This window comes from Convolutriloba macropyga, chromosome 5 (genome assembly GCF_964194025.1).
Source record: "Convolutriloba macropyga chromosome 5, txConMacr16.3, whole genome shotgun sequence".
Classification (NCBI taxonomy): domain Eukaryota; kingdom Metazoa; phylum Xenacoelomorpha; order Acoela; family Convolutidae; genus Convolutriloba; species Convolutriloba macropyga.
Genome location: NC_134472.1, coordinates 54,596,023 through 54,623,405, shown reverse-complemented (window position 1 = coordinate 54,623,405; position 27,383 = coordinate 54,596,023). Strand labels below are relative to the sequence as shown.

At 35.7% G+C, this 27,383-nt stretch overlaps 2 protein-coding genes across 2 annotated transcripts in view; one reads left to right on the top strand and one right to left on the bottom strand.

The window, feature by feature from the left end:
• Positions 1-27,383, bottom strand: part of LOC142339478 (uncharacterized) — a 604,341-nt gene that overhangs the window by 161,981 nt on the left and 414,977 nt on the right. The gene's annotated exons all lie outside the window — the stretch shown is intronic.
• LOC142340100 (serine protease 43-like) overlaps positions 3,821-27,383 on the top strand; it is a 36,732-nt gene continuing 13,169 nt past the window's right edge. The window contains exon 1 of the mRNA XM_075390523.1: positions 3,821-4,315. Within this exon, the coding sequence (XP_075246638.1) occupies positions 4,063-4,315 (253 nt within the window). The 5' untranslated portion in view covers positions 3,821-4,062. The remainder of the gene's footprint in view (positions 4,316-27,383) is intronic.

The following is a 27,383-nucleotide window of genomic DNA, read 5'->3' as shown; positions in this document are numbered from 1 at the left end:
AACCGGAAACCAGATAAATTTTGTATGCAGTAGAAAAGAAGGGGGCCTTGTCACTACTGAGTTTGACTGACAGTTCACGAATTAAAATTTAAGATTGGTTAATGTTCAGAAAGAATTTTCGAAAAAATATTTTCAAAGTATTAACACCCATTAAAATCACTAGCCTTCAACGGAAGTCAATAAATACACTCAAGTAAAAACCGATGTAAGAACAATGACGTTGGCTATTCATAGGTAATCAATAAGACATCACAATAAGTCTGATAACTATGAAAACAACAACAAAGTAGGCAAAAACAAAAAATTCAGTAGGAAAATGCGAGAAGAAAGCGTCGGAGCCATTTAAAACATAAGTTTTTCTCTGAAAACTTTATTGGTGATCCACCGAACGTCAGATATCCCGATGGGAGGAAAAGGATCTTTTTCATGCATAGATAATCAATAAGACATCACAATAAGTCTTATGACTGTTAAAGCAATAACAAAAACGGGCAAAAGCCAAAAATCACAGAAAAGTCCGAAAAGGAAGTGTTGAAACCATTTAAACCATATGCTTTTCTATGAAAACTTCATCTCTGATCCACTGAGCAATTTTTAAAGCCAATAAGAGCTATCAAAATTTGGATATTGGGGTAAGAGTTCCAATGAAACCAATAATACGAAAATATCCGAAAACCCAAAAAAAAAATTTTGAAATATTGTCATTGAAGTCATAGAACCAATAGTTACAAGATGAAACCGCTAACCAGATTTTTTTTGGTTGCAGTAGAAAAAAAGTGGTGCTGTTACTACTGAGAATGACCAACAGCTCACGAAAAAAAGTTTAAACTTGGTTAATGTTCAGAAAAAAATTTTGAAAAATTGTTTTCAAAGTCTTAACAACCAATAAAATTACTAGCTTTCAACGGAAGTCAAAAAAATCCGCTCGAATATAACCAGATGCGAAGACGCTGACATTTGTTATTCATAGGTAATCAATAACACATCACAAAAAGTCTTATGACTATGAAAACAACAACAAAAACAGACAAAAACCAAAAAATCAGTAGAAAAGTGCGAGAAGAAAGTGTCGAAGCTATTTATGCCAAAAATTGTTTCACTGAAAACTTTATCAGTGATCCACTGAACAATTTTCCTAAGCCAGTAGAAGCTATATTTTTTTGGATAATGTGATATGAGTTCAAAAGTAACCAATAACACGAAAATAACTAAAAGAAATTAAAAAAAAATGAGATCTTGTGTCATTGAAGTCATATATCCAATAGTTAGTAGATAAAACCGCTAACCAGATAAAATTTGTTTGCAGTAGGAAAGAAAAAAGGTGCTGTCTTTACTGAGACTGACTTACAGTTCACGAAAATAGGTTTATGATTGGTTAATGTTCAAAAAAATTTTCGAAAATTTTTTTTAAAGATTTAACAGCCAATAGCTGTCCACTCAAAGCACTAGATATGTTCTGTTAATGCCCAATATCGAACATATTGCACATTTAGTCAAGTAGTTCATGCCATTGGACTCCAAAAAGTTATTAAATCTACACAAATTTTCATTTAAAATTACGAAAACTCAGTGTCGAAGCCAAAAAAAAACATGAGCAATTCCTTGAAAACGATTTTTTTTTGTTCATTGGGCTTCATTTGACTGTAATTTGGGTTTAAAGGAACCTCGATATGAAAAGTGACCAGTCTCTAGGTGACTTAAAAAAACAAAAAAAATTGAAATATTTTATAAAAAAAAGAGCTCTCAATCAGAATTCAATTTTTTTATAGTGAACTTCCCTATGAGACCGGAACTAGTCTTTTTATCGCCTTCAGTCTATTAGAAACACACAATTAGTTCCTTTTGTGGCATGAAATGTAAATTTGAAATGCTATTTTTATAGAAAGTATCTTAATTTGAAGAAAAATTACACTAAAAGTGAACAAAATCATGCCAAATATCCGGTGTTCACACAAAACTTCAATCCTCGATAACTCCTCGAAAAAAAACGAAACTCGAAAAAATCTTTTAAATTTTGAATTCTACGCTGGACGAGCTTTTTAATGATAACACTCACATTTCTCTACGATGAATATATCGATCGGCCAAAATTGACCGAACAAAAAAAAACCCATTTGATTATATAGTTCCTCCCCCCACAAGTGGGTCGGAACAATAACAGTTAAAGCCAAAGTAACTGGTATGAATGACATATATGAGTTTGACTTAAATTCACTTTTGGTTGAATTTCGTGTTAAATAATATTTCTCTAGTGAATTAAGAGACTTCAAAACTTTGTGAAAATTTTCAATTGACCAGAGTTTCTTCCGAGTTTCAGTACACGTTCCCGACGGTGGATCGTGATTTGTTGTATTGGAAAATGGGAGTTCAGAGGAGTTGTGATGGGCCACAAAGTAACCCTTGAACCTCATTTAGAGCCCATTCAGAACCCATTCAGCGTTTCCGGCTTGTTTGCGGCCTGTCTAATATTGTGTTCTCTAGTGATTTGGATTAATTTGACTATATAAATGAATTCAGGTTTATCAGATCTTTGTTATTTTGTAAAGAAATGAATCGAAAATGTGTACAAAGATTCGGCAGCTACTTTACTCGCAGAAAACTAAAGATACGGCCGTTTTGAGGGCCCCAGCTGAGCTTCTAGTGACGGAAAACTCAATCTCCACGCGGCCCAACATCGAACTTCCACGACACCAAACTTCAAACAGTAACTCCTCCCTGGATAAGAATAATGTAATTCCTTCATATGCCCTGAAAAACAAACCTTCCAGAATCACATATGTTTAATTATAATGACAAAATTTGATGCATTGCATGTGAGCATGTCACTGATTTTTAGCGGAGTCCTAGCCTTGCGTTTAAAGCCCCTTGCAGGCGAAATTTAATGAGCTATTTGGGATTAGTAGTCATAATTTAGATCTTTTGATTGCCAAAGAAAGCTCTTGGTGTCAGCTCGGGGTCAAAAAACTTCTCAATTATAGAGCTTAAAAATCGTGCGGGTATCAAAAGTTAGCTCGTGATCTTTACATCAGTATCTATAATATGGTTATCTTTTGATGGGTCTATAATGAAATTTTGAGGATTGAGCTCACCCGTGTTGATGATCGACGTGGTCAAAAATGGCAAGAGGTACCGACGCTCACTGGCCTTGTTCTACGACAACTTTTCAGCTCTTTATGGTTTTTTGGACCTATTTTGGACAATTTGTCGTTTTTTGCGTTTTCCGGACATATTTTGCAAAATTTCTCTGAGTTTTTCAAGAAATGACAAGTTTTGGCCGAGATATGTCTCAAGGCATCTGAAGTACTGATAACGACTTAACGCTCCATCCGTTAACTAATTTTCCGCGTCACTATTTTCCGTTGTTGATGTTATCAACCAAGACCAAAAAATACGAAATTTACTATGTGCACGTAAAAGGGTTTCAATGCATGGCTGTAACGCATTTGATTTGGTCGCTCCGGTATTATGAAATATTAAGTACCCTCCATTCCCATGATGGAAAGGTATCATTTCAATTTTATCGGTCATACCTTCGAAAACATTGATTTTCAACTAGATTAAAGTTTTCTCTAGTGCGACTCGTAAACAACGCCACTCGTAAACAATCAATATTTGGCTTGGCTATCAAGCAAGGAAACAATAATTTTACCCAATTTGTTTGGTTCATTTTCAAGGCCGATTGAATGCAAGCTTTGTTTCTTAGTTATTCTCTCCTAATTTCAATAAAATTCATTTCAATAAATTATTTACTTTAACGAATTCTGGTGTTTTAATTTAGAAAACAACATTGTTGATTAAACAGAGTGGCTCATGGCAATAGAGTTCATGTGATCCGACATTCAAACTTAGTTGGATGTCATTGTTGCTGCATTGCAATTACTTTCGATATTACATTTCTGCTTTGTACTTTAGAAAAAACTAAATGTTTCAAAATATAATTATTGCTCAATGATCAACTATAAATTAAGATCTTAGAAAAAAAATTAGAAACCTTTCAGAAACCTTTAATTAGAAAAATTAGAAACCTTTTTGTTTTTCAATTAAAACAAAACCATTTTAAGAATGGTTTGCATCAGTTATGCTGTTGCGTTTTTTTGTTACTATTTAATCTATCGAGCCTATGGTGTAAATGACATTTTACCTGCTACGGCTAAAAAATTTGCTCACGTTTCGAAGAGTTTAATTTTGAATGGAATCGAGAGCCCATCGAGAAGATTTTATGTGCGCGTGTGGGTACACGGACGCTCTTGTGGGGGAGCAATAATTGGCAACTATTGGGTCATAACAGCCTCGCATTGTGTCTACAAGAGAAGCGGTTGGTTTACAAAAACGAGTTTTGAGGCAAAAAAACGTATATTTACACATGCACACACACACACACAAACACGCACACTTTTCTACAAACACCATAAATTTACGGTGTCGTTTGTGTTGATCTCATGCTCAGCACTCTCGACTTTGCCGTGTTTTCACGACTTTATGAGGAGTAATGAAATTCCACAGCTTTTAACAACTCAAAGAGGAGTATTGGTTTTCTACAGACTTTAAAGACTCGGAGAATATTGGTATTCTGCAGGTTTTTACTATTCAAATAGAAAAATTGTTTTCTACAGGTTTTTTTAAACTCGAAGAGAAGTTACAGTCTTTTTAGCTGAGGTTTGTTTGTGCAAACATTCAACTTTGACATCAATTCCTTTTCAAACATTTGTTTTTGTTGCAGGACGTTGAATTCTATTTACGAACATTGAACTTCAACAGTAGCTTCGCTTTTCATGCATACTAATGAAGCAGTGAGTTCAAAAATCAAGATTAAAAGGTTGCCTTAAAATTTCTTGATCCTGTGGCAGTCTCCCCTCTATATCCAAACTGCCGACACTTCAAATCTCCCCTTCTGCTTCCACCATAACTACAAGTCAGTTTAGAGCCTATTTTACACGAATATTTGGGCATTCTACCGGCGAAGTTTTTTTTACCTGAAGCAATTTTTTTATGACTTAAATCTTGACTTCTTTGTTTTCGAACATTGATTTTTCTTCGAAAATTTTATTTCTGTTTTCAAAATTTGAACTTTGACAGTATTACGCTATTTAGTTTACAGTAATATGGAATTACCGATATTCATTCTCGAAAGGTCAATTTGATCTCTGACATCCCACTGCTACCTACAGACATCCCACTGCTACCTACCAACTGACCCCCTCTCGCCACCCAAACCATCATACTTTAAATATCACCCTCAACTACAGGGGGTAGGTAGTTGGAGGGGGTAAACTTAGTAGAAAGAGGATGGTGTGGGAGGGGGCGTTGACAAGTTGGTAGATGGAAGGTGGCGTCTGTTATTAGTTTCTGCGTCAGATTTTTCCCATAACAGTCTCTGTCCACACTACTAACCCTCACCAAGCAAGGTACCTACTTAATATACCCCCTACAAACAATCCTCCGAATCCTCCAAAACCTCATCTACCTACCATCCCCCTCTCCCAGCGGGCCAAACCAGCTAAGAAAACTTACATTTTGACAGAGATTAGAGGTTTTATTGCAATACTCTTTGAGTCGTTTTCGGTTTTTTACAGGCTTTTTTTCCTAGCTGAAGCAAGTTTGATCATTGACTTCGTTTTGTTTATCATTGCTTGTTGTTTTAGAAGTTTGATTTTGGTTTTCGAATTTAGCTTAAGCTTATTTTCTAATGTATATTTCTTACGAACTACTGTTAAATTTCAGGTTGAAAAGGTAGTGTTGAAGATTTGGGTCCTTAAACAGTTCTTCGGTCCTATGGATGAAAAGTTTCGACAATATTGTACCCGCTCTCCCAAATATGCCACCCCTCTTACTCTAAACGTACACTTCGCCTTACTACTCCCAAACCATTTTACCTCATTTACCCACCCCACGATCCTACTCAACCCCCCCCCCACACACACACACACAAACACACACAGTACCATGCAAACCGCAGACAAGCAAATTGAGTCTACGTCTTTCAAATCTTCCTAAACACTTTTTATAGTTATGATAGGCAATATCTCTTGTTTCTATTTTTATAGTTCTCTTTTAGTTAATTTATGTACAAAGTATCCACCAAGTCCTTTCTGGTTTTCTACTGGCTATGTTCTGAACAGATCAATTTAAAAAACCAATAAAGTAATAAAGCTGTGAAAAAAATGTCTTCATTATTCGTACTAAATGTGCTCAAAATATTTTCACTCCTCAATTTCTTTGGGCGTTGGCTCTTTGAAATGGATGAAATCTGGATTAGGCAAGTGCTTTTGTTGTAACCAATAAGCAAAACTTTTCAAATAAAATTTTGTGAATTTTACGCAAATACCTATTAGGAAGGTGGAAGACAAATCCACTTGACGCCATAAAGAACCCGAACTTCGTTATAAATAAATTGTTTTTTTTTTAAAAAAAGATTACAAAAACAGTCAATTTTTTCCTGCTCATGTAAATTACTAACTATGCCGACATTTTTGTCAACTTTCTTTCACAACATAGACTTTGAATATTTTGAATGAAACAAACAAAACAACCTTTATTGTGTTCCCCATTATTTCAGTAAAAATTTGCTCAATACACGTACTGCGTCAAAAAGGACTCAACAATAATGGAAAAAGAAATATTTTAATAACGCAACTACAGGGGGTAGGTAGTTGGAGGGGGTAAACTTAGTAGAAAGAGGATGGTGTGGGAGGGGGCGTTGACAAGTTGGTAGATGGAAGGTGGCGTCTGTTATTAGTTTCTGCGTCAGATTTTTCCCATAACAGTCTCTGTCCACACTACTAACCCTCACCAAGCAAGGTACCTACTTAATATACCCCCTACAAACAATCCTCCGAATCCTCCAAAACCTCATCTACCTACCATCCCCCTCTCCCAGCGGGCCGAACCAGCTAAGAAAACTTACATTTTGACAGAGATTAGAGGTTTTATTGTAATACTCTTCGGGTCGTTTTCGGTTTCTTACAGGCTCCTTTTCCTAGCTGAAGCAAGTTTGATCATTGACTTCGTTTTGTTAATCATTGCTTGTTGTTTTAGAAGTTTGACTTTGGTTTTCGAATTTAACTTAAGCTTATTTTCTAATGTATATTTCTTACGAACTACTGTTAAATTTCAGGTTGAAAAGGTAGTGTTGAGGATTTGGGTCCTTAAACAGTTCTTCGGTCCTATGAATGAAAAGTTTCGACAATATTGTACCCGCTCTCCCAAATATGCCACCCTTCTTACTCTAAACGTACACTTCGCCTTACTACTCCCAAACGTTTTTACCTCACTTACCCACCCCACGATCCTACTCAAACCCCCCCCCCACACACACACACACAAACACACACAACACCATGCACACCCCAGACAAGCAAATTGAATCTAAATCTTTCAAATCTTCCGAAACACTTTTTATAGTTATGATAGGCAATAATTCTTGTTTCTATTTTTATAATTCTCTTTTAGTTAAATTATGTACAAAGTATCCACCAAGGCCTTTCTGGTTTTCTACTGGCTATGTTCTGAACAGATCAAATTAAAAAACCAATAAAGTAATAAGGCTGTGAAAAAAATGTCTTCATTATTCCTACTAAATGTGCTCAAAACATTTTTACTCCTGAATTTCTTTGGGCGTTGGGTCTTTGAAATGGATGAAAACTGGATTAGGCAAGTGCTTTTGTTGTAAACAATAGGCAAAACTTTTCAAATAAAATTTTGTGAATTTTACGCAGATACCAAATAGGAAGGTGGAAGACAAATCCACTTGACGCCATAAAGAACCCGAACTTCGTTATAAATAAATTGTTTTTTTTTTAAAAAAAGATTACAAAAACAGTCAATTTTTTCCTGCTCATGTAAATTACTAACTATGCCGACATTTTTGTCAACTTTCTTTCACAACATAGACTTTGAATATTTTGAATGAAACAAACAAAACAACCTTTATTGTGTTCCCCATTATTTCAGTAAAAATTTGCTCAATACACGTACTGCGTCAAAAAGGACTCAACAATAATGGAAAAAGAAATATTTTAATAACGCAACTACAGGGGGTAGGTAGTTGGAGGGGGTAAACTTAGTAGAAAGAGGATGGTGTGGGAGGGGGCGTTGACAAGTTGGTAGATGGAAGGTGGCGTCTGTTATTAGTTTCTGCGTCAGATTTTTCCCATAACAGTCTCTGCCCACACTACTAACCCTCACCAAGCAAGGTACCTACTTAATTCACCCCCTAAAAACAATCCTCCGAATCCTCCAAAACCTCATCTACCTACCATCCCCCTCTCCCAGCGGGCCAAACCAGCTAAGAAAACTTACATTTTGACAGAGATTAGAGGTTTTATTGCAATACTCTTTGAGTCGTTTTCGGTTTTTTACAGGCTTTTTTTCCTAGCTGAAGCAAGTTTGATCATTGACTTCGTTTTGTTTATCATTGCTTGTTGTTTTAGAAGTTTGATTTTGGTTTTCGAATTTAGCTTAAGCTTATTTTCTAATGTATATTTCTTACGAACTACTGTTAAATTTCAGGTTGAAAAGGTAGTGTTCAAGATTTGGGTCCTGAAACGGTTCTTCGGTCCTATGGATGAAAAGTTTCGACAATATTGTACCCGTTCTCCCAAATATGCCAGCCCTCTTACTCTAAACGTACACTTCGCCTTACTACTCCCAAACCTATTTACCTCATTTACCCACCCCACGACCCTACTCAAACACCCCCCCCCCCCACACACACACACACACACAAACACACACAGTACCATGCACACCCCAGGCAAGCAAATTGAGTCTAAAATCTTTCAAATCTTCCGAAACACTTTTTATGGTTATGATAGGCAATATCTCTTGTTTCTAATTTTATAGTTCTCTTTTAGTTAATTTTTGTTCAAAGTATCTACCAAGTCCTTTCTGGTTTTCTACTGGCTATGTTCTGAACAGATCAATTTAAAAAACCAATAAAGTAATAAAGCTGTGAAAAAAATGTCTTCTCTATTCGTACTAAATGTGCTGAAAATTTTTTTACTCCTCAATTTCTTTGGGCGTTGGGTCTTTGAATTGGATTAAAACTGGATTAGGCAAGTGCTTTTGTTGTAACCAATAGTCAAAACTTTTCAAATAAAATTTTGTGAATTTTACGCAAATACCAATTAGGAAGTTGGAAGACAAATCCACTTGACGCCATAATGAAACCGAACTTCGGTATAAATAAATTGTTTTTCTTAAAAGATTACAAAAACAGTGAATAGTTTCCTGCTCATGTAAATTACTAACTATGCCGACATTTTTGTCAACTTTCTCTCACTACATAGACTTTGAATATTTTGAATGAAGCAAACAAAACAACCTTTATTGTGTTCCCCATTATCTTATTAAAAATTTGCTCAATACACGTACTGCATCAAAAAGGACTCAACAATAATGGGAAAAAATATTTTAATAACGCATTAAGACGTCTTTTTTCAATTTTTTTGGGTTAAATGTTTAATTATGTAAAAAATGTAAGGCTAAAATTACCACTGATCAGATATACGCTAATTTTGTACTTTGGAAATGATAAAAATTATTAGGAAGGTTTACCAAGATTTTGTCAAGAGCTGTCAAGTAATCTTCTTGGTTTATCTTGATAAGATCTTCCAAGATTTTGTCAATGTTGGTATTCCAAGTTCTTGGTAAGCTGTTTCCAGTTTTCAAAAGATGTAAAGATCAAGCATGTCTTATCAGGATGCGTCAAATTTTGATTCACCTGGAAGTAAAAACAATATTAGGGATTAGGTTCCTTTTTCCGGGTCATATAGGGTCATATAGGTTTGTGGATATCGAGGTTTCCTCATTAATTGTTATAGTTGGTAATAACATTCGCCTATTTTCCACGACAAAAATTTATTTGAAACATTTCGTACTTATAACTAATTATTAGCACATAAAATGCAATTCTTGCCATGATTTCGATCAGTTCAGCGGATTTTATCATACCTATTTAGCGGTACTTGAATACTTTACCTGTTCAGCGGATCTCCAACGAAATTATCCCTCTATCGGATGACAACAGTCATATGATTTCAAATTTATCATTTTCAAAGCTTTTGATGACAAAATACTGTCACATTTGTTTTCATCAAACTATGTTAATTAAAAACAAACTCATCAGTAAACAAAAATTTCATATTTTCTAAGAAACGTTGAAGCATGTAATTTAGCATAGTGAAGGTTTCTTCAATCTTGGAAAACAATAGCAGTAGTTCAGAATTTACAAGGCACGCTTATTTGTTTACATCACATTTTTGCTCTCCTACAGGACCAGATGTAATAAAGCAGACCTGAAGAGGGCTCCTCTTGCAACCGCAATGGTAAGTAAGAGAGGGCTGCTTATGTCTGCCAGCTAATTAGATCCGCTTGGCACTGTGTTCATGTTACTAACCAACTCAGTCCTAAACAAAAAAAATACGCTGAAGCATAGCTTCAATTTTAGTAACACTACGATATTATACCGGAGTCACACAAGTAAAAATAGTCAAAACGCTGAGCAATCGACAAATTTAGGGAGTAAACAGGACTTTACCAGTTTGTTTGAGAGAGTAAGATGCTAACTTAAGAGGGAACTGAGAGCTCAGATTCTGATTTTTAAAGAACGAAATTTTGTTTACAACAAGATTGAATAGTTTTACCGCACTTTGAGTGTCTATAAGGTTGAACAGAAATGATCACCTGTCAATGTGGAACAATATCAATCAAATTTAAAAAAACTTCGAATACCGATGATTTTGAAACAAATGAACTAAATAAATAAACAAACCAACAATATGCCATATCCATATATCATTTCCTTCCCTTTAAAAAAGTTCGGAGGATTTCAAAAACTAAATAATAGAACAAAAAACCAGTAATAATTCACCGTTTATATAGTATCCACTATATAAAGCAGTTTTATAAATAGCGATATAGTTAATTACAGATAAGGTTTTAATTCAGGTTCTAGCTCTAGTAACTACGTTGCTCAGCCTCCATAATTGACATTTCAGTCGGTAAGTTGAGGTTGGGGTCACGTAAATACCTATCATTTTGATTCCGGGGCAAGCATTGTCCGATAAAATTAGGTGTTGTATTGGTTATCAGACCAATGAAGCATTCCCTGGACTTCTCCTCCGGTCTTTTTCGTTTTCCTTGGAGTTTTCAGTTTTTTGTCGTCATTTTCGCTTTCGTGGTGTTGATCAATTATCAAAGTGACCAAAATTGACGGTAGAGGCTTTTTCTGCGTTTAAATAAGAGCTCAATCATATTTTTTTTAAAGAAAATGGAAAATTTTTGCAGTTAAACACTTTGGTGCCTGTCATCTTATCAACCCTGGGACTGCATGATGATAAATATATGATTCTAGAAACTTTTGTACCAGAAGCATTATTAAAAAATTTGAACAGTGAGATGCTGCCAATAACTGTTTATTGGTGTCCAAAATTGTTATTTAATACTTTTTCATTTTAATGGGATCAGCAATATCAAACTGTATCTCCTCATTATGTTCTGTACATTTAAATAATGTTGACCATTTGTTGTGCAGAAGTACAGATTGTGAATTCTTACCAATTTCTGTTTACTTTTTGCACTCACTAGTCTTAGCCATTTTGTCGCGATTGATATAAAGCCGCCAACATGTCTGTGCGAGACTTAGCGTCGCGGAACTCACAGGATGTGTAAAGTGTGTGTGTTGGAGGACTTCCTCCTTCATTGCTTTTGGTATGGCAATTCGTTCGCCTAAGGAAATGACTATAAAGACTTATGTCCCTGAGAAGTTTTTAGTCGTCCCTCAGCACGCAGTCTTGTACTTCCTTTAAGAAAACCTTTTTCCCGGCGAAACTATCAACAGGGATTTGCTGAAAATTTTTCCTACGACCACGTCGAAATTTCTATTCAATTTACGAGTTGATCGTTGAAAGTGGTTTTCCTGCTAAAGCTGAGCTGTTTTTGGTTGGTACCCGGTGGGGAAGTATTTAAAAGCGAATTTTCTTACTCTAAATCGGGATCAAATGTAGTTCCAGATTTTGATGTTGTGAAGATTTTGGTAAATATTGGGACAAGTTATTGCAATTAGCCTTACTGAGTTATCATTTCTTTTGGAACTTTTTTGACACAAATGGTGTGCAGAAGCCGACAACTAATTTTTGCGAACATTTTGGGAAAAACGCAAAAAATTACGAATGGTTATTGCATAGCATTTGTTTGTAGACTAATTTTGCTGTGATTAGAGATTTCGTGCTTTTCTGGGGGGGGGGGGTGTTTGTCCTGTGATAACTTAATTCGGTGTCAATTGTAATATACAAATTGTCGTTAGAAAATAAAAATAAAGTGAATTTAAGGTGCAAAATTAATGCTATTAATTGAAATGGGGTTTTGCGACGCGAAAACCCTATTTACTTTCTCATTGATTCAACGTTTTGAATGAAAAATTAGCGTTGCTAAAGTGTCAATTGAATTAACACTGTAAAAATACAATGCGTTTGGTATTAATTGCTTTAATAGTTTGACGACCGATTAGAGTAAAATAAATAGCCTTTTGAAACTCAAAAAAGTCATTTCTGTTTAACCGGAAAATGCAGTTTTGAAACAAAAAATATCATCTGACTCTCAACAAATCATATCGAAATTACAATTTTTAGCAGTTTCAGCGTGAAATTGAAGTTGGCTGTTAGCATATTTTAATCTGTCATCGTAAAATATGCAGTTTTGTTGTTTTAATTTCCTCTTAGATTTTGTGACATCAATGAGCATTTTGATATTTGGCAATTGATATTTATTTTTGTGCGTTGCCCTGTTGAAAACCTTAGAATCGAGTGCTATTTTTGTTGACTGATGTTTTTCAATATTGGAAGAAATAAAGTTGGAGTAAAGGAAGCAATGAAGTGGGAGAAATGAAGTTATGAGCATGATCGTTTGTAAAATTAAAATGTTCACCTTATTGGTGGTATTTAAAATATTTAATCGACCGGAGTACGCCCAGCAGTTTAAGACTAAATCGGTCTTCAGTAGTGTTCAGAAATCGTAAGGCAAATGAATTTGATTTCCAACTAACTTAAGTATTTTAAGCTAGTGTGACTCTTAATCTGGATCAAGATGCATCACAAGTAACACAAACCTCAAGATTAAGATTGTCATGACAGTTTTCTGTGCTTGACGCATTAACTTTTTTTCGTATATTCGCTTGTCATGATTTTTGGTTCATACGAACTTAATGAATTTTTGAATAATGAACGTAATGGATTGTATATAGCTGTGAAAGATTAGTATATAATTATTCTGAGATAATGAACAGATACCCAAGAAACTATCTAAGCGTTTTAATATTATTAGACAATCGGTGATATTGCTTAGATAGTAGACGTTTTCTATTCTAGAAGCAAACTTCTAGTCTGTGAGAAATTATTGCGCAACCATTCAAGGTTCTGGTTCAGCAAAAATTTTGATAGATTAATGAGTAAATTGTCTTCTTCTAAGCATTTGACTAATTGATTTCCATATTTAAAATGAAATTTTGCGAGCCTGTGCAAAATATGACTATGTTCTCTAGACGGCAAATTGTATTTTTGCACACCGATGAGAGTGTAATTTTTAGCCTTTTGAAACTCAGCAGGCATTTCTGTTTAGCCGGAAAATTCGGTTTTGGAACAAAAAATTTTGCTGATTCTCAGTCAATGATAATGAAATTACAATTTTTAGCTGTTTCATCGTGAAATTGAAGTTGGTTGTCACTATAATTTAGATCTATTGTTGTAAAGTACGCAATTTGTCTGTTTTGAGTCCTTGTTAGATTTTGTGACATCAATGAGCATTTCGATATTTGGATTTTGATATTTATTTTTGTTCATTGCCTTGTTGAGAATTTTAGAATCTTGTGCTACCTTTATTCACTTTTTTTCAATATTGAAAGAAGTAGGATTAAAAAAATGAAGAATTGAAATTGGAGAAAAAAAGTTATGACTATGATCTTTCATAAAGTAAAAATGTTCACCACATTGATGGTATTTGAAATATTTCATCAACCAGACTACGCCCAGCATTTTAACACTAAATCGGTCTTCAGTAGTGTTTAGAAATCGTAATGCAAATGAATTTGATTTCCAACTAACTTTAGTATTTTAAGCTAGTGTGGCTCTTAATCTGGATCAAGATGCATCACAAGAAACACAAACCTCAAGATTAAGATTGTCATGACAGTTTTCTGTGCTTGACGCATTAACTTTTTTTTCGTATATTCGCTTGTCATGATTTTTGGTCCATACAAACTTAATGAATTTTTGAAAAATGAACGTAATGGATTGTATATAGCAGTGAAAGATTAGTATATAAATATTCTGAGATGTTGAACAGATACCCAAGAAACTATCTAAGCGTTTTAATAGTATTAGACAATCGGTGATATTGCTTAGATAATAGACGTTTTCTATTCTAGAAGCAAACTTCTAGTCTGTGAGAAATTTTTGCGCAACCATTCAACGTTCTGATTCAGCTAAAATTTTGATAGATTAATGAGTAAATTGTCTTCTTCTAAGCATTTGACTAATTGATTTCCATATTTAAAATGAAATTTTGCGAGCCTGTGCAAAATATGACTATGTTCTCTAGACGGCAAATTGTATTTTTGCACACCGATGAGAGTGTAATTTTTAGCCTTTTGAAACTCAGCAGGCATTTCTGTTTAGCCGGAAAATTCGGTTTTGGAACAAAAAATTTTGCAATCTTTGCGATCTTTCATAAACGAAAAACGTTCACCACATTAATGGTATTTGAAATGTTTCATCGACCAGACTAAGTCCAGCATTTTAACACTAAATTGGTCTTCAGTAGTGTTTAGAAATCGGGAAGCAATTGAATTTGATTTCCATCTATCTTTAGTATTTAAGGCTAGTGCGGCTCCTAATTGGGATCAAAATGCATCACATTTAACACAAAACTCAAAATTGAGTTTTTCATGAGAGTTTACTGCACTTGACACAATACCTTTTTTTTCTTTCTCGCTTGTCATGACTTTCGCTACATACAAGTTAAATGACTATTTGATTAATGAACATAATGGAATGCACAGCTGTGCACGATTAGATATGAACTTTCTGGGATAGTGAACAAGGACCCAAGAAACTATCTAAGCTTTTGAAGATTATTGAACAATTGGTGGTATAGCTGAGAGAGCAGACGGTTTCTATTCTAGAATCAAAATTCCAGTCATTCCAAAACCAATAAAATTTTATTTCAGAAAAATTAATAAATTAACGCGTAAATTCTCCTCCTTCAAGCGTTTGACACAATGGTTTACGTAATTAAAAAAACTTCTTTCGAGCCAGTGCTAACTATCATTTTGTCCTCTAGAAAGCAAATTAGTTTTTAAGACCAATTTGTGTATAATCTATAGCCTTTTGAAACTCAGCAGAAATATCTGTTGAGGTAGAAAATGTGTTTTCGATACAAAAAGTATCAGCTGATTCTCAACACAAGGTATCGAAAGTATAATTTTTATCTGTTGCATTGTGAAGTTGAAGTTGGCATTTATCATATTTTAGGTCTATTGTCGAAAAATATGCTGTTTTTCTGTTTTGAACTCTTAGATTTTGTGACATCAATAATTGTTTTGATTTTTGACAATTGAAATTTATTTTTTTGCGAATTGCCCTATTGAGAACTTTAGAATCCAGTGCTATTTCTTTACCTTTTTTTCAATATTGGAAGTAATAGTGTTAGAAACAATAAAGAAATGACGTGGGAGAAATGAAGTTATAACGATGATCGTTTATGAGGGTAAAATGTTTATCGTATTGTTTTTATATAAAATGTTTCATAAACCAGACTACGCTCAGCTGTTTATCACTAAATCAGTTTTCAGGAGTGTATAGAAATTGTGATGCAATAGCATTTGATCTCCCTTTGTATTTTGTATATTAAGCTAAAGGGGCTCTTATTCGAGATCAAGATGCATCACATTTAAGACGAACTTCAACATTAGCATTGTAAAGACAAGTTTCTGTGCTTGGCGCAAAAAAAAAATTTTGTTTAATCACTTGTCATGATTTGCGGTCCATGCTAACTCAACTGTCTTTTTGAATAATTAACATAATGTATTGCATAGCTGTGAAAGATTAGTTATAAAATTTCTGGGATAGTGAATAGAGACCCAAGAAACTATGTAAGTTTTTTAAAAGTGTTAGAAGGCTGATGGTATAGCTAAGATAGCAGCTGTTTTCTATTATAGAAGCAAAGTTCTAGTCTTTGAGAATTTATAGTGCACACATTCAACGTTTTGTTTTCGCAAAAATTCTGATAGCGTAATGCGTAAGTTGTCTAAACATTTGACGCTTTTGTTTACGTAATTCAGCGGAACCTTTTCCGACTCTATTCTAATTATGATTATGTCCTCTAGAAACTAAATTGTATCTTGAAAAGTATTGAGTCTATAATCTATAGCCTTTAGAAACTCAGCCAGCATATCTGTTTAGCCAAAAAATGAGGATTCGAAGCAAAAAATTTCCGCTGAATCTTAACTAATGCTTTTGAAATTACAATTTTTAGTTGTTTCTGTGTGAAGTTGAAGTTGGCTGTTGGCGTATTTTAAATCTTTCGTCGTAAAGTATGCTGTTTTTCCTTTTTGAGTTCATGTTAGATTTTGTGATATCAATGTGCATTTCGAAATTTGGTATTTGATATTTGTTTTTGTGCATTACTCTTGTCGTACTTTACTATTTTGCTGTGGTGATTCGCGTTGCGAGTATGCAGACGGAATGTTTATGAATGATTCGCGGAGCGAGATCTACTTTAACTTTTGTTTCGCTTACTTGCGGAGCGGGAGAACAAGAGGCAGTTTTGCAAACTGAATTGAATTGCATAAATTGAGAGGAATGAATTAAACAGATTCGAGCCACTTTGGCACAACGTGAATACGTGATCAGACATGTCTGATCACGAAGCGGGAAACTATCAGACAACGGAATGAAATGATAAGGTAAACAAATTGAACAAATTAATGAAGGTGAAAGTAATTGAACTAATTTAAGGCATCAAATAATTTTTACTGCAATGATTAAATAAAATGAATAAGTATACCATCAGGTATCACATACCATTCGCAGCAAGAAGAAAAATTGTAATATACAATTTTTCAAGTATAATAAATAATAACAATATTTACAAATTAATACAAGGTCCCCGGTTAAATAGATAATATCAATATATTTGCTGGTTATCATAACTAAAAATACAATGATTAATACAATATAAAATTTCTTTCCAGTTTTTTGAGTTTACATGGTCCAATTTTCATTTTCCTGATCCTGTTCTTCTGCATCGAGAGCAGTCATAGATCTAGCCAATGTCGGGGTGTCCGTTTCTAGCAAGGGTACATTTCGTACCGCGGGAGGCGAGACGGAACCAATCTGTGGTGACACGTTTTGCTCCTCTGGTTGTATGTCCAAAATTTGTTGCACCGATTCGACCACGGTGACAGGTGGTGCAAAATTTTCGACATCACCCGCTCGTCGGGGTCGTTTAGGCGGTGGTAGAATATCTGATCCTGGGGGTGACGTTTCAAAACCGTAATATGATGGGCTTCGCCTATTACGGTCAGAAGATCGTTTTGAAGATGATGTTGCGGGTGGATCAGTGGGCGCATTTGTGGTCGGTTCACTGATCTCGAGTGGTGGTTGGGCGTTTCGGATTGCAGCGAAGTTTGGCAATTTTGGGACGCTCCCCCGCATCGCGCGAGAAATATTTGAGCGCTGTGCAGAGACTCCGCTGCCGGGCTCTCTCTTCCTATGCTTCATCTTTTTATCACCCTTTTGTTTTCGGGTGAACTCCTTAATGTGGCTGTGGATCAGCTCCTCAACGATCTTCTCCCCAGCACGTGGCCCGCGTCTGTCGGCATATACTCTTAATGGAGTCTGTCTCTCCTGATGAGTGCCGAATTTGGCAATATCGCTATTGCGGACGGTAACGATTTGTTTGCCCGGCTCTTTGATGGTCGATGTAGTCGGGCTTACTTTTAAGATGTGCGATCCTGGGGCGAGAACTTCGTAGAGGCCTTCAAGTTTCTTCTTGGACCGTCTTTTGCCGTGGATTTTGCGAGCCAAGTTTAGCTCTACCGATCTTTCTTTTAGGGGAATGGGGCGGATTGCTTTCGTTTTTAGAAATCTGGATTCGCCATCCGTGCTCGCTCTCTCTCTTGCATTTGCTTCCGTTGTGGCGCGTGTCATGCCCTTTTCAACTTCTATGTCGCTTCTGTATCCACTTATCCATTTGTCATCGGGCAATATTTCCTCCGGCATCACTGTTTCTTCGTCTAAATAGTGATTTATGAAACCCTTATACGACAAATTCATCAAATTCGGTTTAGTTGCAATCACGCTTAGCGGGGTATTAGGTTTTCTCCCAAAATGTGCTTCGAAGGGCGAGATCTTTGTTGTTCTTTGTTTACATATTCGCAATTGGTGAATGATTATCTTTAATGCATGCTTTACATGAAAGGCGTGTGCAGCTAATTTCTCTTCTTTGATACATGCGAGTCTATTCTTAATTGTTTGAATTAATCGTTCCACTAACCCAATAGCACGGTGATCATTTACAGGCGCTTCAATAATTTCAATGTTGCTTTTATTGCAAAAAGTTTTTACTTGATGTCCAATTAAACATTTAGCTTGGTCTAAACGAATAGATCTTAGAATTCCGTGAGTTTCGATGTACATGTCCAAAAATTTTAGAACATTTGGTCCATTAGCTTTTTCATACATATATGCAGTTGGATATTTAGAAAAACGATCAATTGCTGCCAAAAAATATACTTCATTGTTCTTTTCATCAAAAATTGGTCCCCCAAAATCAATTTGAATTTCCTGATTAGGTTCAACACATGGTATATGAGGAGTAAATTGCTTAGCGGGAATTATGGTTTTTAGATTCTTACCAATTGCTGTGCACGGTTTGCGCTCAGTGGCCTTGACTATTAGTTCCCGATGCATGTAAGGCCACCAGCAATGTGTTGCCATACAAATCATGCCCCATGTACCTGGATGACTGGCATGAATATCGTCTGTGAGTGCTTCGCGAAGTACGTTGGGGATGACTACCTTCTCATCTATGCATACGCACCCCGAGCGCACGTGAAGGTCCCTCCAGTATGATTGTATATACGGGTTGATGGCTTTTAATCGAGCTTCGTTATTTGTCAGTATACAATCCCTGACTTCTTTTAAGACGGCATCTTTACTAGTGAGAGAAGCGATTAGCGTTTTACTGAATATTTTTGATACTATATAATCAAACGTGGGGACGTGCGGGCTCGGCGTTAACGGGGTACTAGCATTTGAAGAATGGGTAGGGGATGTTGGGTTTATGTTGTGTGCCATGCTTGTTGTCGGCGGAATACTAATGTTTTGCGGGCGTTGATTTGCTGAGCGGGGTGTAGAGGTTGAAGTTGATCGCGTACTCGCGGTGCGCGTGACGTTTTCAATAGTTGATGGTTGATCCGCTGCGCGGGATGCATCATTGAATCGCACTCTGGTTATTCTTTTCTTTGACGGCATACTGTTGGCTATTAAATTGATATCTTTAATTATGGGTGATGTTTTAGTTGAGTTTTGGAGAGTAGAAGAATGCAACTGAATTCTAGATCGACAAGGGGCAAAAAGAACTGATTTGAATTCTGGGTGGTGACTTTTTGAGTTATTTTCGGAATGTGATTCGATTGGCGGGATTTGTAATTGAGTAATTTGATGCTTGTGCTGCGCGCATGCCACCTTATTCCTAATTTGGATTAATTGTTTGTTATTACTGGTATTTTGCAGAGCGAGAGGAGTGCTAAGTGGATTTTGAGACGCGAGTGGTGCATATTTTAAATTGTTTAATTGGTAACTACTATTTGAGGTATGATTTCGCGGAGCGAGTGAATGGCTAAGTACATGTTCGCGTACTCGCGTAGCGCGTGTGCTAATTGAATTTATTGAGCTATTAAAGGACTCAAATTTAGGTGTAAATTCGTGTGCGGAAATATGTGTTTCAATTTTAGGTGTGTTTTGCAGATCGAGTGTATGATTTGTTAGTAACTGGTGTAAACGTGATGTGGGGTGTTCCGTTTTTAATTCTATTGTGTTAATTGAATTCGAGATTAGTTTCAACTTTGCGACTATAAATTCTTCATCGTATATGGAGACCTTTTTAGCTTTTTGAGAAGGATTGCGAGAAATATAATCTACTAAGCCCATTTTGGCCCCAGGAAGTTGTTCAATATCAAATTGAAAAGGGAGAAGACGATCTACCCATCGGGTTAATCTACTGTTGTAGGATTTATTAGATCGGTGTTCTTTCATAGTTGAGAGAAGTGCTCTGTGATCAGTAATTGCTTTAAATTGTTTTCCATACAGATAATTTTTGAAATATTCTGTGGACCAGACTACACCCAAAAGTTCAAGTTCGTTCACGCTATAGCGCTCCTCACATGAGTTTAAAAATCTAGACGCGAACGTTAGTTGTTCTACAGTTAGTTGTTCGAGTGCCGCACCAAGACCTGACCGAGATGCGTCGCATTTCACGCTTGTTTCGAGTTGTGGGTTGTAGTGACTATTAGCAGTAGCGTTCGCTATGCGGGTTTTTATTTCTTGGAAACAATTTTCATGTTCAGTCGTCCAAATGAATTTGGAAGACTTTCTCAATAGCGAACGAAGGGGGTGGCTTATTTGGGCTAAGTTTGGGATGAATTTCCCAATATAATGAACGGATCCCAGAAATGAACGGAGTTTCTTTAATGTTTTCGGTGCATCGAGAGCCAAAATTGCCGCAGTCTTAGAATCGAGAGGCGAGATACCCTCTTGTGATATATGATACCCAAGCCAGTCAATTTCCAATTTTCCAAAGTGACATTTAGGTAAATTTATCCTAAGGTTTTCATCATCTAAACGTTGTAAACACTTCATGACGTAATTTTTGTGATTATTCAGAGACCCATTGCTAAAATTAAGATATCATCCAAAAAGCAATATGTATTTTCCAATCCAATTAAAGTATAATCCATAGCTTTTTGGAATTCTGCTGGCATGTCTGTAAGTCCGTAAAATCCTGTTTGAAATCTATACGTGCCAGTCATATCACCACTAATTATGTTAAAGTTGCAATGATTAGCTGTATTAACATCTAAATTCATTTGACTGTAAGCGTATTTCAGATCGATTGTAGAAAAATAAGTTGTGTTTTGCGAGGCGGGAGCGCTTATTTGTTGAGAAATTGATTCAATTAGCGTATCAATATTCGGCATTTGATATTTGTTTTTGTGGATAGCTTTATTCAAAACTTTTGAATCCAATGCAAGCTTTATTGTTTGGTCATTTTTAACAGTCACCACAATAGGTGAAATGAAATAATTATCTGGGCAACTCGACAGTTTTATGATATGTTTTTCGGCTAATAATTTTCGAAGTTCAGTATTAACTTTGTCTTGGAGATTGATAGGAATTCGTCTACCTTTTTGATGTCTAGCTTGGAAGTTCTTGTGAAACTAAGATTTTGCTACATGACTTTTTGATCGTCCGATGCGTGATACCAACCCAGGAAATTTTGTGGCTATTTGTTCTTTAAATTCCGAGGACGCAATGTTATTGACAGAATTACCTTTTGGAAGTGTTGATTGCGTTACTGCAAGCCCAAATTGGTCGAACAAATCACGACCAATTAAGGACTTTAAACCGTCAGCGACAACAGTGAAGATTGCTGTGTTGCATACCCATCCTTTGCTTGTAATCGGAGCTTGGATTTTTCCCAGTACCTGTATTGGCTCGTTAGAGAAGTTTCGTAGTTGTGCTGGTGATGATTCGTGGATCCAGAAAACGCGGGGGCTGTTCTGAACTACTTGCGACGCGAGTGAATGGTGCAATATACTTCATGCACTCCCGGAGTTCACGAGTAGAGTTGTATTAATGTTTCCAATATTGAGTGGCATATTGAGGGGTTCAACTTTCTCTACTGTGGAATCAATCATGGCCACTGTGTTGTCCTCTTCGCCACTGCTGTAATCAGATTCATAGAGTTTTGGTGGTTGAACAAAGTTTACTGAGTCCTCTGGATGTGGATCTTCGTCCACTACCCGAACCATCTTTTTCTTGGGATCTTGTGGTTTTGGGTTGATGGTCCTTTGTTGTTTGCGGCAGACTTTCGCAAAGTGGTTTAATAATCCGCAATTGTTGCGCGTCTTTCCTTTTGCGATGCATTTTTCGCGATGATTTGGGAGCCAAACTCCACCACAATTGGAACAGTTGTGTTGATCTATTATTCTGTCTTGCAGCATTGTTATTGTTGTTCTGCCAATACGGTCTTCGTGAATTGTTGTTGAACTGTACGGCATTTACGTTCGCCGGGACAACAATTTTGTTATGTTGTTGAATTTGGTGTTGATTTCGCATTCCGAGTTCCATGTTGATTGCCAATTCCAATGCTTGACGCGGTTCCACAGTTTGTTTTAGTAGCTCTTTTTGAATCTCAGGGTCGCTCAGGTTTGTGATGAACACATCGCGTATCAGGGTTTCTTCTTTGTTCTCAAAGTCGCAGTTTTCTGCCAGTTCTTTTAATTTACCGTAGAAGAGTTCGACAGTTTCCCCCAAGAGTTGTTTTGTGATTAGAAAAACGTGTCTATCAAATGTTATGTTACGCGGGCGGATGAATGCCTCTTCTACGATTTTCCAGAAATTAGGAGTTGATAGTGTATCTATCATAATATGCGGGTTCTTACAATTCAAGATACGGCGTCCCTCTATTCCAATATTCAAGTAGAGAAGAGATACTGATTTTCGGTCCGCCAACGACCACGGTTTGTCACCACACATAATGCCTATCTCGATGAGTCTTTGGCATTTGTTTTGCCAATTCATCTTTTGTTGCGCGTTGCGCGCGTTCCTTTCCCTCTCTGATTGTGCAGATGCACCCACAATCGTCTCTTCATAGATGGGCTCCAAGGGTAGCTCCACCTTTTCAGGCTTCGGGCCGAGTAGCGTGTCCAATATGATATTCTCTTTGGCTAAGAGCGCTAATTTGTATTGAACTCTCCACTTCTCCCAGCGAAGTGGTGGGTCCGGTGTCGGTTTGCCCCGGAAGGGGTCGATTCCAAGAGGTGTTCTTTTCGTTGCTGACTGCGCCATGTCGTACTTTACTATTTTGCTGTGGTGATTCGCGTTGCGAGTATGCAGACGGAATGTTTATGAGTGATTCGCGGAGCGAGATCTACTTTAACTTTTATTTCGCTTACTTGCGGAGCGGGAGAACAAGAGGCAGTTTTGCAAACTGAATTGAATTGCATAAATTGAGAGGAATGAATTAAACAGATTGGAGCCACTTGGGCACAACGTGAATACGTGATCAGACATGTCTGATCACGAAGCGGGAAACTATCAGACAACGGAATGAAATGATAAGGTAAACAAATTGAACAAATTAATGAAGGTGAAAGTAATTGAACTAATTTAAGGCATCAAGTAAATTTTACTGCAATGATTAAATAAAATGAATAAGTATACCATCAGGTATCACAACTCTGCTGACAACTCTAGAATCTACTGCTATTTTTATTGACTGATTTTTTCAATATTGGAGGAATGAAATGGGAGAAATGAAGTGGAAAAAATGAAGTGATGACTATTGGAGAAATGAGATTTCAATAGGAACAGTTTGATAATTTGTCTGTGTCTATCTTTTTGTGAGTGATGAATTTTTTCTGTAAAGCTTGGCTGTAAGTTATTTGTGAAGCTTCTCTATTTTTGGTGCTGAATGGTCTTATTTTTGCTATGCAAGTCTTTGATAGACCAATACGTGAAAAATAGTCCGGGAGTTGCAATTATTTGTTTTTATCTTATCGGGCATTGAGACTAAAAAGTGATGTTGTTAATTGATTTACCAGTGTCAGGTTACTATCGCACAAATGCATTGCCATCTCCTTAGAAAACATCTCCCCCTGCGATGTTTTCAGCCATGTTCAACATTTTTCAACATAATTTTTGTGATGTCCACTTGTTGCTTCGATTGAAGTTTTCAATTCTCAAATTTCTCTAATTTCCCCATTTGGCTAAGTTTTTAGTTCAATTTCATCAATTGTAGGGACCATGGAAGAAGTTGATGTTTTGATCAGTATTTTGTAGCTAGACTTTTTTTGATGATACTGCCAAAGTCTCCTGAATCCATCATAGCAACTCTTTCCGTACCTCATCTGGACATGTAGGGTTTCCATTTTTGTTGCGATTTCAATCAATATTGTTGCTACTTTATCGTCATATGAGCTCCTGGTGGAACGGATGAAAAATCTGGTTGAAATTTTGACTCTGGCTACTGATGTAGCTTACAGTCTCTTCATCATCATCATCATCATCATCATCATCATCATCATCATCATCATCATCATCATCATCATCATCATCATCATCATCATCATCATCATCATCATCATCATCATCATCATCATCATCATCATCATCATCATCATTAGCTGTCTCCTCAATTAGTTATAAGTTAGTATGACGAGATTTTTGTTTGCTTGTTTGGTTTCCGGCAAATAAGTGACAAAGTGATTTGCAATTCTACAATTGCTACAATTCTTGCCTTGCGTAGGGAAATTCTATTTTGGATTGCGTTTTCCTTTGGGAGTGGTTTTGACTATTATTAGGTGCTTCTAATTTGGGAGCAAGCATTCGCGTCGCGATTGGAGTCGTGACATTATTGCTTGAAAAATGCATTGCAATTTGTTTTCGGAAATTAACTAAGTTAACGGTTTAGTTAATTATCCAGTTCTGTTTTGTTTTTGGTGTTCAATTATGTATATTGATTAATCGTCCAATTCTGATTTATTCTTTGGCATATTTTTCTTTTTTTCCATTATCTATATGAATTGCTTTTCAGTGCGTGATTAATGGTAACCGTTTTGCGTAGTAGTTGCTTGTGTATACAAAATTGACCATATTAGTGACAAAATTGTAACCAAAGAGTGAATGGTTTTCATCCCAGAGTCTGCATTTTTTAGCTTGTTCTTCTAATCTACCGTAAAAAAGTTCTACTTCCTCGCCTTTCTGTTGTTTAAGGTTTAAAAGTACATAGCTATCATATGTGATATTGCAAATTTTCGTTGATCACTTTTCAATTGCCTTCCACAGTTCTCGCATAGACCTTCGCAGTGGGGATGCTTGCTGCTAAATTCAACGTCATTGCGTAACAACACAAAGATAGAGTAGTGAAGCTGTGTTCATGCCGAATATTCACCATGTCTTTTCTCCAAATTGAATGCCAAAATTACAATTTAGTCTATCTTTTTGCATCAGCGTTGCCAAGTGAATTTGATTTGAGTAATTCAAGTCAATCTATCACGTTCTGATTGCTGAGTATGGTATGCGACCTGCGCCCTATTTTCAGGTTCTTCTAGAAATGTTACACTTGTGGGTGGTTTGTTTAGTAATTTTTCTAAATGGATGTTTTCCTTTGCAAGGAGAGAAAGTTTCCATTGATTGATCCCTTTTCCCCGTTGAGCGGAGGCTTTGCAGAAGGCTTTTCCAAAACAGTGTCAAATTGAAAAACGTTTTTCGAGATGCATTTGGTGACTGCGCCATGTGATATTCGTGAAGAGCTTGATGTGAGGTTTTCCGGTACGATGCGTAGTTTAGGTGACTTTTGCATGGCGATTGACAACTTTAGTGTCAGCACAAATTTACTCACTTTTGTCAACTGGATTTTGTGAGGTGGATGAATTTTCACCATCTCACTAATCAAAACGCAGAGCATTTGAAAATTCTTGATTAGTCAACTGAAATTGAAAGTTTCTCCAGAGAATGAGTTTGGGAGCGTGAAATTGGGAGCGTGAACACAGATTTTGATCAGGTGGAAGTTATTGAACCAAATATTTTTCAAAACAAGGATTACAACAACCGCATTTTGAGCGTCTATAAGGAATAAACAAACAACTAAACAAACAAACAAACAAACAAACAAACAAACAAACAAACAAACAAACAAACAAACAAACAAACAAACCGACAAACAAACAAACAAACAAAAAACAAACAAACAAAAGACAAACAAACAAACAAGCAAAGAAACAAACAAAAAGACGAGCAAATAAAAGAAACAAACAAGGAACCAAACAAACAAAAAATCAAACAAATAAAAAACAAACAAACAAACAAGCAAACAAACAACAAACAAATAAACAAAAAGACGAGCAAACAAAAGAAACAAACAAGGAAACAAACAAACAAAGCAACGAGTGAACACAAAACAAATAATAAAACAGCCAATAAAACAAAGAAAAAAAAACAAACAAACCAGCTAGCAGACTACAAACAAACAAACAACTAAACAAACCACTAAACAAACAAAATACATAAAAACAAACAAGCAAGCAATCAAACAAATAAACAAATGAGCAAACATACAAACAAACAAACAACTAAACAAACCATTAAACAAACAAAATACATAAAAAAAAACAAACAATCAAACAAACAAATAAACAAATGAGCAAAAAAGCTAACCAAACAAACAAAAAACAAACAAATAAACAAATAAATAGACAACAAAACAAACAAACAAACAAACAAAAATAACCCAACAAACAGAAAAAGACAAGCACATAAAAAAACATGCAAACAAACAAACAAAGAGACGAATGAACACAGCAGAAATAAAAAAAAGAATAAATGAACAAAGAACAAACAGGCGAGCAATTTACAAACAAACAAACAAATAAACAAACATAAAAAAACAAACAAACAAACAACAAAACAAACAAGCAAACAAACAAGCAAACGAACAAAAACAAACACACACAAACAATCAAAAAGCTACAAACGATAAAAACGTTTCAACAAAAAGATAAGCCATCGAAAAAAACAAAAAAGCAAACAAACAAACAAAGAAACGAGTGAACACAACACAAATAATTACAAAACCAAATAAACCAAGTGAAAAGAAACCAACAAGCAAGCCAATTTCAAACAAACAAAAAACAACTAAACACAAAATAAGCAAACATACATACAAATAAACAAACAAAAAAACAAACAAACAAACAAACAAACAAACCAACAAACCAAAAAACAAACAAGCAAAAACAAACAAACAACAAACAAACGAACAAGCAAACAAGCAAACAACGAAACGAGTGAACACAAAACAAATAATTAAAAACCAAATAAACAAAGTCGAATGAACACAAAGCAAGCAAACTTCAAACAAACAAACAAACAAACAAACAAACCAAGAAACAAACAAACAAACAAAATCAAACAAAAAAACAAGCAAACAAAAAACAAACAAATCAAACAAACAAACAAAGAAACGAGTGAAAACAACACAAATAATTACAAAACCAAATAAACCAAGTAGAAAGAAACCAACAAGCAAGCTAATTTCAAACAAAC